General features: G+C 39.6%; 1 protein-coding gene across 1 annotated transcript; it reads left to right on the top strand.

The window, feature by feature from the left end:
- Positions 1 to 884: 884 nt before the first annotated feature.
- Positions 885 to 15,844, top strand: ATP6AP2 (ATPase H+ transporting accessory protein 2). Its single transcript, XM_060770187.2, has 9 exons — positions 885 to 1,033; positions 7,618 to 7,748; positions 8,545 to 8,673; positions 10,216 to 10,311; positions 11,370 to 11,507; positions 12,133 to 12,186; positions 12,585 to 12,734; positions 14,304 to 14,423; positions 14,836 to 15,844. The coding sequence occupies exons 1-9, from the start codon at positions 979 to 981 to the stop codon at positions 15,028 to 15,030; spliced, it is 1,068 nt and encodes a 355-aa protein (XP_060626170.1). The 5' UTR covers positions 885 to 978; the 3' UTR covers positions 15,031 to 15,844.
- The last annotated feature ends 1,542 nt before the right edge of the window (positions 15,845 to 17,386 follow it).

Here is a 17,386-nt window from a genome sequence, read left to right as displayed (position 1 = left end):
ATAAAACGACACATCACTAAACAGACAAAAATCATATATAGAGGAGGCTTGAGCAGGTTGCTTCCTCCAACAGTGAGAGCCTTTCAAATGGCCAGAGGCAAGTCATTCACAAATATTCTCATATAAATGCACCGCCCTCCACTTCTCGTTCTTCTGGGACTTATAGTGCGGAAAAGCGATACTTCAAACCCTGGCCGTCACACAGCAGCTCCCATTGTATGCCAGTTCCGACTGCCTCCTCTCAGCAATCTGAACATGAGGAACTTCCTGACTGTGAGAGCCGTTCAGCAGTGGAACTCTCTGCCCCGGAGTGTGGTAGAGGCTCCTTCTTTGGAGGTTTTTAAACAGAGGCTAGATGGCCATCTGTCAGGGGTGCTCTGAATGCAATATTCCTGCTTCTTGGCAGAATGGGGTTGGACTGGATGGCCCATGAGGTCTCTTCCAACTCTATGATTCTATGATTCTATCTCATTGGCCTTGGTCGCCTTCGGGATCCTTCAGGCTTTCATTGGCCAACCGCCCTGTCAATCCCATCGGGAAACTTCCGCCTCTAATTCTAAGTGGTTAGATTTCCTGTCACTCAATGGAGATAGACCCGCCCTTCGGACGTCGAGCGCCCTCACATTTTGTGCACGCCCTCCGTTTTCCTATAGGTATAGTTTGGAGGAAGAGCCGAATCGTGAATGGCTAATGTTGCTGTCACTCAAGCTGAAGCTTCACCCTAAAGTCCCGTGGTATCCCGTGATCCCCAGAAGGAAAGTCGATGGGCGGGTTTTTATTTAGTGCTTTTCTATTGGTCACTCGGCTTTGTCATTCACACCATAACTCCACCTGGTTTCGAGATGTACGCTTTTGATTGGCTAAGAGTGCAGTCAGTTAGTGTCAGAAGTGGGCGTTGGCTTGGGCCTCGGGACCAGCTGGTTGATACTTCCTCTTTCTGAGGTCTCGAGTTCATTGAGGAAGCGACGACTGGGAAGGATGGGGCGGCAGTGGAGCAGCCTGGGCCTATGGCTGGTCTCGGCGCTTGTGGCAGGTAAGGCTTCGGGAGTCTGCCTCGCTGAATGGCCCGCTGCCGGAGAGGAGGAGGTTGCTCCAAGGCATTCTGGGGCCTAGGCCACACGGAGGGCTCCCACCGGCCTTGGGACCCATGCGAGAGGAAGCAAACTTGGGGAGGTGTTTTCGAAGGACATTGGGAATTAATGAACTGTCAGGTGTTATCTTCCCCTGACTTGTCCGCAGGTAGTTAATGTAAGAGCTTTTGGATAGGAAAGAACTGCTTTCCCTCTCATTTCTCCATTTAATAATGATGATAATAATAACAACAATAATATCCCAGATGACAGCAGGATTGAAGAGAAACAACTGGAAAAGCTGATATGAGGATTTAAAGATCGAACTGCAAAGACTCTGGTACAAGCCAGTCAAGGTGGTGCCAGTGGTGATTGGCACACTGGGTGCAGTGCCTAAAGACCTTGGCCTGCACTTAAACACAATCAGTGCTGACAAGATTACCATCTGCCAGCTGCAGAAGGCCACGTTACTAGGATCTGCACACATTATTCGCCGATACATCACACAGTCCTAGATACTTAGGAAGTAGGAGCCCATGGTGGCGCAGTGGGTTAAACCCCTGTGCCGGCAGGACTGAAGACCAACAGGTTGCAGGTTCAAATCCGGGGAGAGGTGGATGAGCTCCCTCTATCAACTCCAGCTCCTCATGTGGGGACATGAGAGATGCCTCCCACAAGGATGATAAAAAGCACCAAATCATCCAGGCGTCCCCTGGGCAACGTCCTTACAGATGGCCAATTCTCTCACACCAGAAGCGACTTGCAGTTTCTCAAGTCGCTCCTGATACAACAAAAAACAAACAAACTTGGGAAGTGTCCGACATGTGATCCAATACAACAGCCAGCAGAGTGTCTGCTGTGGACTCATCAGGATGTGTTTCAAAATAATAATAATAATAATAATAATAATAATAACATTTTATTTATACCCCACCACCATCTCTCCAAGGGGACACGGCGGCTTACACGAGGCCAAGCCCAACAATACAGCAAATATACAACATAAGATGCAAACAGTAAAATACAATGAAAATAAAAACAAAAACAATATAAATGAACACACCAAACAATATAAAACCACAGTAATTGAGCAGGACGGATTAAAAGATTAAAACACTGGGTAAGCAGGCCATGTAATGTATCAAGACAGAGGAACAGAGGGACAAAAGTAAGGTTTAATTGCACTAGAAGATAGAGTAAAGTGCTTCTGAGGATATTTTATGCAGGGTTTGGTCAAGATCAAAGACTGAAGGCACACTGGAATAGCCAAGTTTTCAGACTCTTCCTAAAGACAGCCAGGGTGGGGGCTTGCCTAATTTCTCTGGGGAGTGAGTTCCAGTGCCAAGGGGCCACCACGTAGAAGGCCCTCTCCCTCGTCCTCACAAGTCGCACTTGCAATGAGGGCGGGAGTGAGAGAAGGGCCTCTCCGGAAGATCGAAGGGATCATGTAGGTTCGTAAAAGGAGATGCGGTCATTTCCAAAGAGCCTCCAGTAAACAAACCCTGATTGGAATGTCCAAGGTGTGCAACAGCAGATACTACCAAAGTCTTATGGCCACTTCACAACTTAATACAATTATATTACATGGCATGATATTTTATAGGGAGCACAATTAAGTTTTTACATAGGATTTTCTTTAGCTGGTGTCTGCAACCAACCTCATACACTCTAAAGACATTTCCCTCATATCTGTTAACTCTGCATTCATATTCTCTGTTCCTCTTCCAGTATAAGATGTTGCAAAGGATAGGTTAAGTTCCTGATCAGCCAAGTTGTTGCAAAAGTGGGATATATAGAAGTGTTAGTTCCTCAGGTAAACCCCCACCCACCCCAGGCAAAACAGCTACTGAAAGCTTGAATGCCTATTGAAATCCTACCCTTCCTTGTTCTTGTGTGTTTGTGTTTTTCCTCTGCCTTCACAGAGGCAACAATGCGGATACCTCTTCTAGTGGAAAATCAGAACTTAACAGTGTGGTAGAGTTGTTGAAGGCTTTCATGGCTGGAATCACTGTGTTGCTGTGAGTTTTCCAGGCTGTGTGGCCATGTTCCAGAAGCTTTCCCTCCTGATGTTTCACCCACATCTATGGCAGACATACTCAGAGGTTGTGGGGTCTGTTGGATACTAGGCAAGTGAGGTTTATGTATCTTTGGAATGTCCAAGATGGGAGAAAAAAACTTGTCTGTTTGAGGCAAGTGTGAATGTTGCAATTGGCCACCTTGCCTTGGATTTAATAGCCAAGCCGCTTCAAAGCCTGGCTGGTTGCTGCCTGGGGGGATCCTTTTTTGTGAGGTGTTAGCTGGCCCTGATGGCTCTGTCTGGAATTCTCCTGTTTTTTGCATGTGGACAATTTCAACAGAAAGGAGGAAACCATGAAATTGAACAAAATCTGGCTACCAGTATTATTATTTTTTTAAAAAACCTCTAAAATCAGGACAGTAAATAAAAAGCAACACTCAAAAACAGGGGAATTCCAGACAAGAATCAATCAGGGCCAGCTAACACCTCCCATCAAAGAAGTCCCCCAGGCTGCAACCAGCCAGGCTTTGGAGCTGCAAGGCCATTTGATGCTAATCATTGTGGCATTCACACTTGCCTCAAACAGAGAAGAGTTCTTTTTCCCACTCTGGACATGCCACAGATAGATAAACCTCACTTGCCTAGTTTCCAACAGACCTGACACCTCTGAGGATGCCTGCCATAGATGTGGGCGAAATGTTAGGAGAGAATGCTTCTGGAACATGGCCATACAGTCCGGAAAACTCACACCAACCCAGTGTGGAAGAGGTTTCTTCTTTTTTCCTTGCAGCGGTGCCTGCGCTTAAACAGCCAGTATATCTGCTGCTTCTAAGCTGAAAGCACCAACTTCCAAACTCTGGTCTTCCTGGTATTTTCAACTTCAGTTCCCAGAATACCCGAAGCTTCTAGGAGTTGAAATACAAAAATCTAGAAGTCTGGAGTTTGGAGATAACTTCTTTAAAGACTCGGGTTTTTACTGTTTTACTTTTCCTTTGGCCTCCAGGTTCCCTGTTTAGATTAAAGCCTGCCAAATGAAACCCTTGTCAGTTCCCTTTACACAACAGAACATGATCTCTTAGTCATCCCTCTATGATATTTTTTTCTAATGGTTCCACTCGCATAACTGTATTTCAGTACATATACATTGCTAATTCTGAATTTGTATAAACTCAAAAAGTCAAGCGATTTTGCCTTGCGTGAGATGAGGTTAGTTCATAACACCTTGTGACTTGATGCTCTTTATTTGTGTTGTTGGGATAAACCAACAGCCATTGTTCTGTTCAATCTTGTACATGCAACACAGTTTGGTTGTGCCCAGTTCAGGGTGGTTATGAATCTACAGGAAGTATTCAGTAAATCACTTTTACCTCTAATTCTTGCTGCTCTACGTGTTGTAAATGTGTAGATGAATTTGGTTTCATTCTCATTTAAGGGTAGCTCAAGCAGTTGCTGGCTTCTAAAGAGTATCATCTGACCATGAATTAGAAGGCTTTCAAGCACATACTTTTCAATCTTGCCTTTAAAAGAAAGAGACAGGAGATTCTCTCATTTCAGACAATAAGTCAGCATAAGTAAGATAGCAATTGCCTTAAACACTTGTTTCGTGAATTAAAATACTCCCTCCGGATGTAGCAGAAGGCAGTGCCATTAACGTGTATTACTTAGTCTGAATAATTTGCCTCAAGTTTAGTAATGGGAAATCAAGGTAGCCTGAGGATTTCCCCAATGATACATTGTGTTGATGAATTTCCATTGCCAACTTGAATGGAATTGTTTTGAGAATGTGAAAAGAAGACTGAACAGTGGCAGGATTGCTCTGTTTCGATACCTCCAGGGCTGTCGCAAAGAGAAGGGGACAGGTTTCTTCTTTTCTGCCCAGAGAATAGAATCAGGTCTAATGATTTGAAGTTACAGTAGTGTAGATTTCGATTAAATATTAGAAAAAAAATCTTAACAGTTAGAGTGACTCGTCATTCATTGCCTAGAAAGGTGGTAGGGTCTCCTCTTTTGGATGTCTCCAAAAAGAGGCTGGACAGCTCCCTGGTGGGAATGCTTTAGCTCAGGCCTCTTCAACCTGCAGCCCTCCAGGTGTTTTGGACTTCAACTCCCAGAACTTGTCCATTAAACAAGATGGCTAGGACATCTGGCAGTTGGGAGTCCCAAACACCTGGAGGGCCACAGGTTGAAGAGGCCTGCTTTAGGTAGAGATCCTTCATTGAGAAGGTGATTGGACTCAGTGGCCCATGAGCCCCCCTCCAGCTCTAGAATGCAATGCCTGTGCCTATGGTGTCCTTTCCAGCTGTGATTCTATGTATATATGATTTGAGTATGCTGTATAATGTACTTGGAACTGTTCATATTTGTAGATTCTGCTCTTTAAGAGTCTAGCAGTCAGAATTTGTATTCTGGTGAATCTTGATTTTTGTAACAAAAAATTTCTTGTTATGCTTTAGTATGTATACACAAAAATACATAGACTATGCTGTTTGAATATGTTTTTGGGATAAAATGTGCACTATGTCATTTATCCTTCACTCATATAGTAGTCATATTTGTCTCCTGTCCTCACACAAGAGAGTAATATGTAAAAAGACTGTGAAAATCATAAAATGTACGCCAATCAACTTCCATTTTTAAAATACAAAAATTATACTTGCCACACAAACACAAATATAGGTATTCTCTTGTCTAAATGAGTAAAAGATTTGACAAATCCACTGTGGCTAGAGCTGAAAATCTAGAGATTTTTCTAGAGAATGGCTGGAGAAAAATAGTTCCACAATTCAAATTTATGAGCAAACATGGTGACTGGGAATCATCAGTTGTATGACAAATGCTTGCTATTATAAACAGCAAGAAAAGGAAAGAGGAATCTGGGTTTCAAATATACTACATACATTTAGATCAGTGTTTCTCAAACACTGATCTGAGTTTTGGATTTCAGCTCTCATAGTTTCTAATAGGTGACAAACTGACTGGGACTTCTGGAAGCTGAAGTCCAAAATATCTAAAGGAGCAGAGTTTGAGAAATGCTGGTTTACATACTTTTGTGCATCTCTGAGTAGGCAACATAGCAAATGCCCATTCCAAAGAAATAAGATTTTTCCATATTTTCTCCTGAAGGAATTTTTTTACTCTTTTTAAGAGTTTTAATGTTCACTATAATATTGAAAATATTTTCTTTGAAAATATCAAACTTTAAACTAGTTTTGAGACTACTGAAGAGCAAATAGCCTTCTCCAACGGTTAATGTGACTGAGTAATAATAAACTGAAAGTGATTTGGAGAAGGAAAGCTTATTTTCAAAAAGATTCTAGGATTTTTAAAGTCCCAAAACCTTGAATCACTCTTTTACCCTGTGTCACACAACCTGTCAGGTAGACAATGTTTACAGATACATTTATGTTGGTGTAAACCTAGTTTTATAGGCTGGAACATATTTACTGTCAATACTCAGGGTATTTACACATAACTTTGAATACATCTTAAAACTTGCTCCAAGGTTAGAAAGGTCAGAATAATTGAATTACAATAATGTAGTTGAAGGATTATGCCTGCAGGACTGTTTTGTATGCTTGTATCACACTGCCTGGTTTTAGTACAGCCCTCAAAAGTGAATAGACTAGGATTAAATAACTAGAGGCATTGAGACCAATGTAGGTCTGTTAAATGGTGCTAATGTAGCCCCCAAATGTAAATTCTGCATATTTCAAAAGATGTTTTACACTAGGTTTCTGCTCTCTACTCTTTGAAAGTGTTTCCAGAATTTTGAACAAGGGTATTTCTGAATTCTGACATCAATATTAGTGGAGGCTGAAGACCTGCATTTAAATGTGTCTCTGTAATTAAGCTATGAACCCTCTCTAGTAACATTTTTGGCTATTACAGTCACAGAGTGCTTCAAAAGGCTGGGATTGGGTGGTAACCCATTACCTCTCACCTGTAAAGCTCAAGGAATACCAAATCAAGCAATCCTGGTTTTAGAAAGAAGAGAGAGCTTTTCATATGACTACACCCACTAAGTATATTCAACAGTTGTGCATAATGTTTGTAAGCTGGAATTCTCTGTATAGGTGAATCTTGCACCTTGGTAGAATTAATTGTACGATTTCAGAGTTTAGGTAGAGGCTATACTGGCTAGTACTCCTCTCTGTGTATTTCAGACAGGAATCCTACAGATACAAAGAAGCCCAGCAAGTAGAACTTCAGGGTTGCTTCTGACTTATAGCAACCCTGAAGCAACCATTCATTAGATTTTCTCAGCAACATCTATTCTGAGATTTGCCTGTAGTAGACCCATTGAATAAATTACCAAGTGGTAAATCAAGATGCAAAGCCCTTTTGCTAATTGTAACTACCTTTTAAACTACGCTCTGGCCTATAGCCTTCCTGTTGTGCATACATTTTGCTTCCATTTATCAAACCTGGTCTATTTTTTGCTTCATTTCTGCTATATGTCTCCTCAACCAAAGGTTTCCCTAAAACATTGTTTGAAGGAGTAACTTGAGTACCTTTGTCTTCCTATTTCAGGAATTTCTGCTAATAAATTCAGTGTGTTAAGATCTCCTGAATCCGTTGTTTTTCGTGAAGGAAACTGGCCAATACCTGGAGAACGGATTCCAGATGTTGCAGCATTATCGATGGGATTCTCCATTGAGGATGTAGGTAGTCAGTGGATCTTTCAAATCACAGTGCCGATTAACCTGTTTGAAAATCCCTCTAGGTCTAGCCTCTGTTACTTGGTTTTTGGTATTTCAAGCACAACTATGGCATAATTTCCTTTTTTGCGGGGAGGGTGCTAAGGCAAGTGTATTATTAAAAATGATGAAATGACAGACAACACTACATTACTTCAACAATATCCATGTTCTTTTTACCAGAATTCCCTAATTTGATACACTCCAACGTCCACAATTATCCACACCAGTGCCTGAGATAGTGACACTTTTACTTTCTGATGGTTCAGTTTTCACAAACTTTTCTTCATGCACCAAATTATTTTTAATAATAATAATAATAATAATAATAGTAACAACAACAACTTTATTTATCTCCCAAAAGGGACTTGGGGCGGCTTACATATCAGCACATGGTAGTGCCATAAAAACATATAAAATGTTGTGTTTTGTGTATAAAATTACTTTCAGGCTATTTAAGATATCTATGAAACAAATGAATTACGAGTTTAGGCTTGGGTCTCATCTCTAAGTATCTCATTATATATGTATATGCAAATGCCTATATTCCACAATTTTAAAAAAATCCCAAATTCCCTGATTCCAGGCATTTTCAATGAGGTAAATTCAACCTGTGTAAATATCCAATGTAGTATGCCACCTTCATAAGACAAGAAACACTTTCTACCTTGTGTCTCAAAATAGAGTAAATACTACTTTGTATGTGAGCTTAGCTTTTTTTATTTTGTAACTAAATGCTCCCACTGCCCTCCAATTGCAGGATCTCTCTTGGCCTGGACTAGCAGTTGGGGATCTCTTCCGGCGTCCTCGAGCTACAGTTCTAGTCACAGTGACAGGGACAGACAAGTTAATATTGCCTAAGAGTGGTATCTCCTATCCAGTTGAAAATGTAAGTACTGTCATATTTTAATTTCAGATAGCTGCTCCAGGGACCACAATTTTTAGTTAGGAAAATGTGAGTTCTGTTTTTTTACTGCTTACATTTTGTGTGCTTCTCTGTGAAACTACACATATGAATTGCAAGCTTTGGTAGACAAATGGAAGCCCTGTCTTTTAAAGGAAATCTGTGCCTATTCAATTTAATAATTGTTGAGATTACAGTGGGACATTTCTGTTTTTAGTAGATGGTGTTCATGCTTAGGATCAGTATAGACTACTAGGGTTGAGAATGCATTGAACTTTCCTTTTTGTGGCACCGGTTAGAACAGTGGTTCTCAACCTGTGGTTCTCCAGATGTTTTGACCTTCAATTCACAGGAATCCTAACAGCTAGTAAATTGGCTGGGATTTCTGGGAGTTATAGGCCAAAACACCTGGGGACCCACAGATTGAGAACCACTGGGCTAGAAGAACCCAGAAAGTTTTTTTTCTTTTTACCTGATTGTGGGATATCTTTTGTTTCCTATTATTTTCTTGTTTGAGGAGGATTTCCATTGCCTCCATAGTCATATAGATCACATAGATCCTCATTCTGCTTCTCCAGCGATTGTCTAATTTTTCTTCTTTTTCTGTGACGAATGATGTTTGTTCTGGAACGTGAGGAAAGGATTGGATGGACAAATGGGAAGTGTTTGCTGGCCTTGGGTCTTGCCTAATGGATATTTTTCAAGGGTGATACAGCAACCACACTTTGTCAAGCTAATGGGAAACAGCAATTTAAGGATGTGTAGTATTGTTGGAATGGGTCATCCCCTGTGTATTGATTGAAAAACCTCTAAGGAATACTAATATAAAATAGCAGAAGTGTAAAAGTGTAAAATTAAATTCATCTTGGTATATAATAAAACAGAGCCAGCATGATGTAGGGGTTTGTGTGTTGGACTAGGCCTCTGGGGGAGCAAGGCATGAATCCCCAGTCACACTAGGCAGTGAGAAACACCTTCTGAAATAATCTTACTAAGAAAACCAAGTGAGAAATCCACTTTAAGATCCCCACAGTTACAAAATGACTTGAAGTCGCATAGCAGTAAATGGGGTCAAATCAAAAAGAATAAACTAGATTTGAAAGTATATGTAGAGTTGTGAGGGGCAACCCGGTATCAGTCTTTATCATATCATAGAAGGATGCTAGCTTATTCAAAATGTTATTTTAAGTTAGAATTGACTTATGCATTACTTGGACTAGTGATCTGACTCAGTATATGTCAACTTACCATGTTTCTCTATGCAGTTACCCATGTTAGAATGAACTGCTTGAAGACTCCTGATGGGCACATAAGTAGATCAGATGTACCTGATTCTTGCTGCAAAGGATTGTAACTTAATGCTGCTTATATTGCTTAGGTGCCATGCAGTAGATCTTTTGTCTTGTGTTTTTTGTGGATGCTAAAAATATTTAAATATTTCTGGCAACAATGCATAAATGGTACCGTATACTTTGTACTTTTCCATAAATTTGAGGCAAAATGTCTAGCATTATTTTTTTGTCCTAGGCGGTTCCTTTCAGCCTGGATGGTGTTGCAAATGCAATTCATACTTTGTTTTCTGAGGAAACTCCTGTAGTTGTACAGCTGGCTCCTAGTGAAGAGGTAAGTGCCAATTCCATTAAAAAAATACTGAAATCATAATTTGAAATAGTTATCATAGTCCTCTTGGGTTTCCGCACACCCAGCATCACATTTTATGCTGATAAGGTGCCTTGATGATACTTACAGTTGATTTATAAAGAGGACAGAGAAAAGAGAGGGTGTGTTGGAAAATTATCTTGAAAGAACACAAAAATGAACAGCTGAGCTCATATTCTTCTGCGTCGTCCCCTGTGAAATGCACACATATAGGTTTTCCTGCACAGTAGTTTCAGAACTTTATAGAAGCTCTAAGATACATTTTGACATAAGCCCCACCCACTCTCCCCTTGATACTATATATATAGCCAGTGGGAGGGGCTAGCATCTCAGTTCCTTTTTTCCGCCATAAGTGTAATATTAGGAACATCTCTCCTGCTCGTTGGACTTGCTACTGACTTGAATTCGATTTAAATCCTAATTTTGACTTGATCCTTGGCGTTCTTTGACCACGCTTGCTCTCCAAGATTTGGACTGGTTCCTTCTTTTTCCTTTCGGCTGACTCCCGACTGCTTAACCGTTCCTTCCCTCAGGCCAGTTGCCTTTTCTGGCTGTTTTAGGTTGGCAATATGTCCGCCTTCATTTAAAAAATGTTCCCAGTACGGGGGAAAGTTACCGCCCCAGTTCCTTAGCCACAAAGTAACAGCCTAAGATATTAAGGCATGACATCCAGTGGGGAGGATGGGCGGGGATATGTGGATTTCACAGGTGACTACTCGAAGAAACTTGGTTACAGGTAAGCAACCCATTCTTTTATGTTTATTCTAACAATTGAGTGTTAAAATGGGTTTGTGACTAGTTGCACCCGTTACAGCAACTATTTTGTGATGGCATCTTTCATACTTCCTAAATTTTTCAATGTGCCTCCCAGCCTTCATTAGGTCACTCGCTGTACATGCTTCCAGATAGAATTAGTGTAAAAACTTTCATGTTAGAAAACAGTTGCCTGTTCAGTAAATATGTCTTAGGAAAATAACTCACTGTTAATTTGTTCTCATGATGTACAATGGTGATTGTTTCAGAGAGTATATATGGTTGGAAAGGCAAACTCCGTATTTGAGGATCTTTCTGTCACACTCCGACAGCTTCGGAATAGATTATTCCAAGAGAATTCTATTCTTGCTTCCCTTCCCCTCAACTCGCTGAGCCGAAATAGTGAGGTAAGTCAAAATTAGATACAAATATTAAAGTCTCATCTTCCACTCGTATCCCACTCAGTTTAGTAAAGAGAAGTGTTCTAGGTTGGCAGTGGTGTGTGTATATTGTTTATTCAAGCAGTAGTTTTAGAGCAGGGTTTTTAAAACTTTTTCCACTTCTTTCTACCCAAGAAATGTTTACATGATCCCAAGTATATAAGTATATAAAATAAGTATAAAAACCAAACATTTACTGCTAATAAATCAGCATTTGCATGGCCTTCTGCTGCTGCCCCAAAACTTTTCATGACTGTAACATTGAACTAAGGGGTCCCGATTTGGAGTTTGGGCCCACAGTTTTAAAAGCAGTGAGATTCAAACGTTAGGCTCTTGCTGAAATGCTAGCTGCTTGCATTTTAATTAAGGAAAAGTAGTGATGCACAAAATTCATCTCTGATGCTCATCATTGGCAAGATTTGACCATAGATGAAATCCATTTGGGAGTCCCTTGTACATTGCCTGATTAGTTAGAAGTGTTTTGAATGAATTTCACATTTGCCATCTGTGGTGATAACATGATTTCTAAATTGGCTTTGAGTGTCTTAAGTGTAGATAAAATACTCAGTTCTCGTGACTCTTCTTTCCTTAGGTTGATCTGCTATTCCTGTCCGAATTACAAGTTTTGCATGATATCACAAGCTTGGTAAGCCCAGACTTTGTAAACAAATGCTTGCTTCTACTTGCAATTGGCAACCAATGATCCATTGGCAGAAACTGGACCAAAGATAGTTGCCATTTGGCACCGGGCACAGTAGCAGCAGCCACATGTAATTTTCTGGTCATGTAATTCTCTTCAGCTGGTTGGATCCCAATTGCCTAAGGAAGCCTCAAACTAAAAATAAAAAGTGTGTGTGGGGGGGAGAGAAAATGCTTGTAGTTGCTAGGCTTCCTTGCAAATGGCTGAGGGAACAGAACAGAAAAATGGTTCTGGCCAGCTTTTCTTTAAAACAAGGTAGCAGAAAATGCTATGTTTGTAAACGGAAAGTAACTATGAGCTGTCATCATTTTTTATTATTTTTGATCTCTCTGCCTTTTTCAAAGCTCTCCAGGCACAAACATTTAGCCAAGGATCACTCACCAGACCTATATTCCCTAGAGCTTTCTGGTTTGGAAGAAATTGGCAAGCGCTATGGAGAGGATTCACAACAGTTCAAAGATGCCTCTCAAATTCTTGCAGACTCCTTACAAAAGGTACCATGAGCAGCAATCCTGTTGTATAATTTAATGCAAATTTACTAGTCTACGTAAAGGGAATACCTAATAACAAGATGGTGCAGTGTTTTTTTTTCCTCTTAAGAGTTATATGATGTGCTGCCACAGTGATGGTTTTTGGATTTTTTCAACTGAAAAATTAATGGTTGGCTATATTTGATGGCCAAGTTAGTGAATAATACTGCTGATTATTAATAAGATAGATGTTAAGGCATTTAGAAAAAAAACAAGCAGTGATAGGAAATTGAACAGATGAAATGATATTGGATATTGTTTGCAGTTGTACAAATCAAGTATTCTTTTTGGTTAACAAATATAGTTGTAAATGGTTTGAATAACCTGATCTTTGTAAAATTCTCCACTTTTTGTGTGAGTAGTTAGCTACATAATATTTATGTCCAGATGCTGTGGGAAGAATGCTAAAAGAGTGCAACTGAGTTTTGTGAAATGTTTTCATCCAAATATACTATAGCTGGCATAGGTGGTTGTTGATATTAGAAATTTGTAAAATTGGGACCAGGTCTACAATCCATTTATCCTTTATGCAGAACTAGGTGGCATTTCATTTTCTTTTCATATCACAATCTCATGCTAACTTGCTGGAAAATGCTGCTGAAAATTTGTTCCACCATCCCATTTTTAAGGGATTCTAGGCATTTCTGAAGACTAGTTCATATTACTATAAGGATTGTGATTTAAGAAATATGCAAGCCTAAGTATAGAATGTGAGGTTAAAGACTCGTCAAAGATCAGTACCCTGATTCAAAATAGGTAAAGGTACAGGTTTCCCCTTGACATGAAGTCTAGTCATGTCCGACTCTGGGGGGTGGTGCTCATCCCCATTTCTAAGCCAAAGAGCCGGTGTTGTCCGTAGATGCCTCCAAGGTAATGTGGCTGCCATGACTGCATGGAGCACCATTACCTCCCCACTGAAGGTAACAGCGCTCCAATATCAGATCCCTGATATTGATCTCACATTTACATGTTTTGAACTACTAGCTTGGCAGAAGCTGGGGCTAACAGCAGGAGCTCACCCCGCTCCCTGGATTCAAACCACTGACCTTTTGGTCAGCAAGTTCAGCAGCTCAGCAGTTTAACCCGCTACACAACTGGGGGGGGGGGGGATTCAAATTACAGTACCTAAAAGTATTTCCATTAAAATTCTGTGACCTTAATTTGCAAATGATTTGGAGAGATAAAGCTTTCACATTAAATCCCATTGGGCACTTGTGCTTTTCTCTGTTTAGTTAACATTCAGGTTGTACACATCTCACAAGATGCACCCTTGGAAGTACAATTCATGCCAACATAGACCTCTTTTCAGTACCAAATTAAAACCTGGCTGTTCATGCAGACTTCTTGCGCCCATGACCTTGAATCTGGCCTGATGGGGTGTGGGTGTTAACTTCTGTTTAATGTGCTTTTTGTTTAAAAGTTTTCTTTATTGACTGTGTTTCCCCGAGACTGCCAGATATAGGGCAAAACAAATGTAATAAGATTTCTGTACCTCACTATGCCAATACTTTCTAAATGAGTTTAAATTTTCAGTTTGCAGATGAGATGTACAGCCTATATGGTGGGAATGCAGTGGTAGAGGTGGTGACTGTGAAGACGTTTGACACTCCTTTTGTGAGGAAGTCGCGATCCATCCTGCAGTCAACTTCACAGGTTGTACAAGCTCTCCTTAAAACAATCAAGGAAACTTAGTATTTTAGAATTAGAAATTAGGGGGATGTGATGCACTTGTTTGGTTTAATGTCAGATGTTATCTAAATATTTTAATTAAAAATTCGGAGGACTCAATTCAGCATCAAATTGAAACCTATTTGTACAAATTTTGAGGCCTATGATTTTGATACTTGGCTGATGTATTGTGGGTTTTATCTTCTGTTCATTTTGTTGTTTACTGCATTTTTGTACATATCGTATATTGACAAAAAGCCAAATCTTAAAATACCAGTGAGTTGTGTCTTTATTATGAACTGTTAACATTGTTCTGTATTTAGAAAACATTAGTTCTTTATGAATGCTCATTTCTTTATCCTTCCTTTGTTAAGAATACCTTTTTCTCTTCTCACAGAGCAAGCCTGAAAATCCATTTAACCTAGCATATTCGTACAACTTTGACTACGCAGTTGTCTTCAACATAGTGTTTTGGTTCATGATAGCCATGGCTATAGCGGTGATTGTCATCTCCTACAATCTCTGGAATATGGATCCAGGCTATGACAGTATCATTTATAGGATGACCAACCAGAAGATCAGGATGGATTGAGCTTCAGATTCAAGCCTGAAAGGAGTAAGGCTTCTTCCATTGATCTGGCATCGTTCAGTATGGACAGTACAACGATTTCTGTGACGCATCCTCTTGTGTTTCCCTGGCAGATATATTTAAAAATTAAGCAGTGGCTGTGCTCAAGTTGCAGAGCTGAACTATGAAATCATGAGTCAATGCCTACTGACTATATGTGTAAATGATTCCATTTTGTGGTTGTGCAATATTCCTTGAGTTCTAGAGTTGCTCTTCTGTATTGTGTGTAACCATGTGAAACAAATGCACTGAGAATACACTGGAAATGTAGGGTTGTTTCCTGAGACTTTGTTGTAAATCATCAGTTAGTTTATGTAAATATCTCAAATTGCTGTTTATGGGGATTTATTTCTGCTTATGCCGAACTTTCAGTATAATATATTTTAACTAGACCTGTTCTGCTAAAATATGACTTACCCTGCAAACAGCCTGGGCAAATTCTCAGGGACCTGGGAACCAATTTTGCCCTCTTCTGGACTTTCCTGTTTAGTGTTATGTATGATTCCTCCTACGTACCCCAGTACTGCTCCTGTAGTCAAGTCACATTGGAATAAATAGGAAATGATTAGCTTCTCTAGACATGATTGGCTGTCTTGGGGGTATTTTTTTTTCTTGGAAGACAATCATACTCAGCCACAAGTGACAGCCGATGATGATGATGATGAATAATAAATGTTTACTCTAAAGTTACACAAGGACATGACCTGGAACAAGAGAAGAAGAATGTTGGTATATCAATAAATGATCTTGTCATTATGTTACTGAATTTGACCAAAAACAGCGTAACAAATTTATTGTGTTCTGTTAAAGATTCAATCTTTAAACATTGGTCCACTGTAAACTGGAAATAGCACATAGTTTTCTCTAATCTTTGGTCACTCTAATGTTTTACAGGCACATCTTGTAAATTGTAATTACATTCTCAACAGGCATACTGTGGATCAGATTTTATTCCCATAAGTTGGCTTTTCGAATCTGCCACGGGAGGACTGAAAATGGTATAAATAATAGGCTTTGAATCAAAAAAATAAATAAACCCCACTGACCTTAGTCTAGAAGCAGTAAGAACTGGGGGAAAATCTTGTAGCTTGTGGAATGCTTTCTGTATTAAACATTAAGAGATTCTCTAGTGAGATTGTAGTGACTGTCTATATACCACAAGTTATTCAGCTTTCCCATAATACCGATATTTAGCTGTCTTCTGTCATCTCTACCAGATTGGATGTGGAGCATGGTCAGAATATGGTTCAGTATTTAATGGATATTCTGGTTATAGTATATATGAGTCATGTGTTAAGCATAGTGGACCAGTAAACAAGTTCATATAAAACTAATTACTTTGCCTAGTTGGATGTGTTGTGCTAAGCTTGTGATTTGGTAAAGTGGTCTGCAAGATTAGTGAACAACTTAAACATACAGCTGGATAGATAAAGGAGCATAGACTTCACTCCTGATCTCTGCAATAACAGGTACCACCATGCTACCAAAATAAAATTATTGTGGCGTTTCACTTAAAGCATGGTAAAAGAGAGGGGGGATGTTCATAGTGTGTATTAGCATTCTATTCAGATAAATAAATAGTGAAAATCCCATATATTTATAAATAAACTGAAAATACTTGAATTCTAATGGGAACAAACTATTCATCTCTAGCAATAGGTTATTTTTTTCCTGTTTTTATTTCACAGTATTTTTTCATGTGGATATAGACTGAAAACTTATTTTGATTTTAGCTAATGCCTTGCTGGCTTAGCAAAAACCTCAAAGAAACCTTCCTCACACAGGTGGGTTAGTGCATACATAGGGAAATATAGGAAACCTAAAATGATTTTAAAAGACACAGTACTGAAGACAAGTTGATAAAGATTATGTCTAATCCTAAAACAAGCAACTGATTCCCTAAGTGTGGACATGATTTAACCTAGTTAAACATACATAATTCCATTGATTTTAATAAGTTGTGTCCCCTGTTTAAACACTTGATCAAAACTCAAGGCTTTGACTTGAGTTGGTGTCTGTAGATTAGGCTCTGAGAAAGAGGAAGTTAAGTCTTCAAGCCCCGTTGGAATAAATGCCCAAATTCATCACCACTAGATCTGAATGTGGCTGATTATGGCCTTGTTGTTGAAGGAGACTTTGGAAATTTCAGTACAAAAGATAATACAGAGATAGCTGAAAGAGGAACAGATTTGCTTTGACACCATGCGGGCTGCTTTATTAAACAAAAGAAGTAGGAATAAGGAATGAAACCAGATTTCTCCAAATTAGGTGGTGTTGCACAGTTTCAGTATCAGAGTTGACAATTCATTTCACTAATCCT

Source organism: Anolis sagrei, chromosome 3 (assembly GCF_037176765.1).
Source record: "Anolis sagrei isolate rAnoSag1 chromosome 3, rAnoSag1.mat, whole genome shotgun sequence".
Classification (NCBI taxonomy): Eukaryota; Metazoa; Chordata; class Lepidosauria; order Squamata; family Dactyloidae; genus Anolis; species Anolis sagrei.
This window is presented reverse-complemented; position numbering and strand designations above follow the sequence as displayed.

Bases quoted from the DNA above. Each gene is read 5' to 3' on its own strand.
- ATP6AP2 (XM_060770187.2), top strand. From the start codon at position 979: ATGGGGCGGCAGTGGAGCAGCCTGGGCCTATGGCTGGTCTCGGCGCTT. The intron at 8,674-10,215 runs GTAAGTACTGTC...TTTTTGTCCTAG, and splicing joins TCTCCTATCCAGTTGAAAAT to GCGGTTCCTTTCAGCCTGGA. The intron at 10,312-11,369 runs GTAAGTGCCAAT...TGATTGTTTCAG, and splicing joins AGCTGGCTCCTAGTGAAGAG to AGAGTATATATGGTTGGAAA.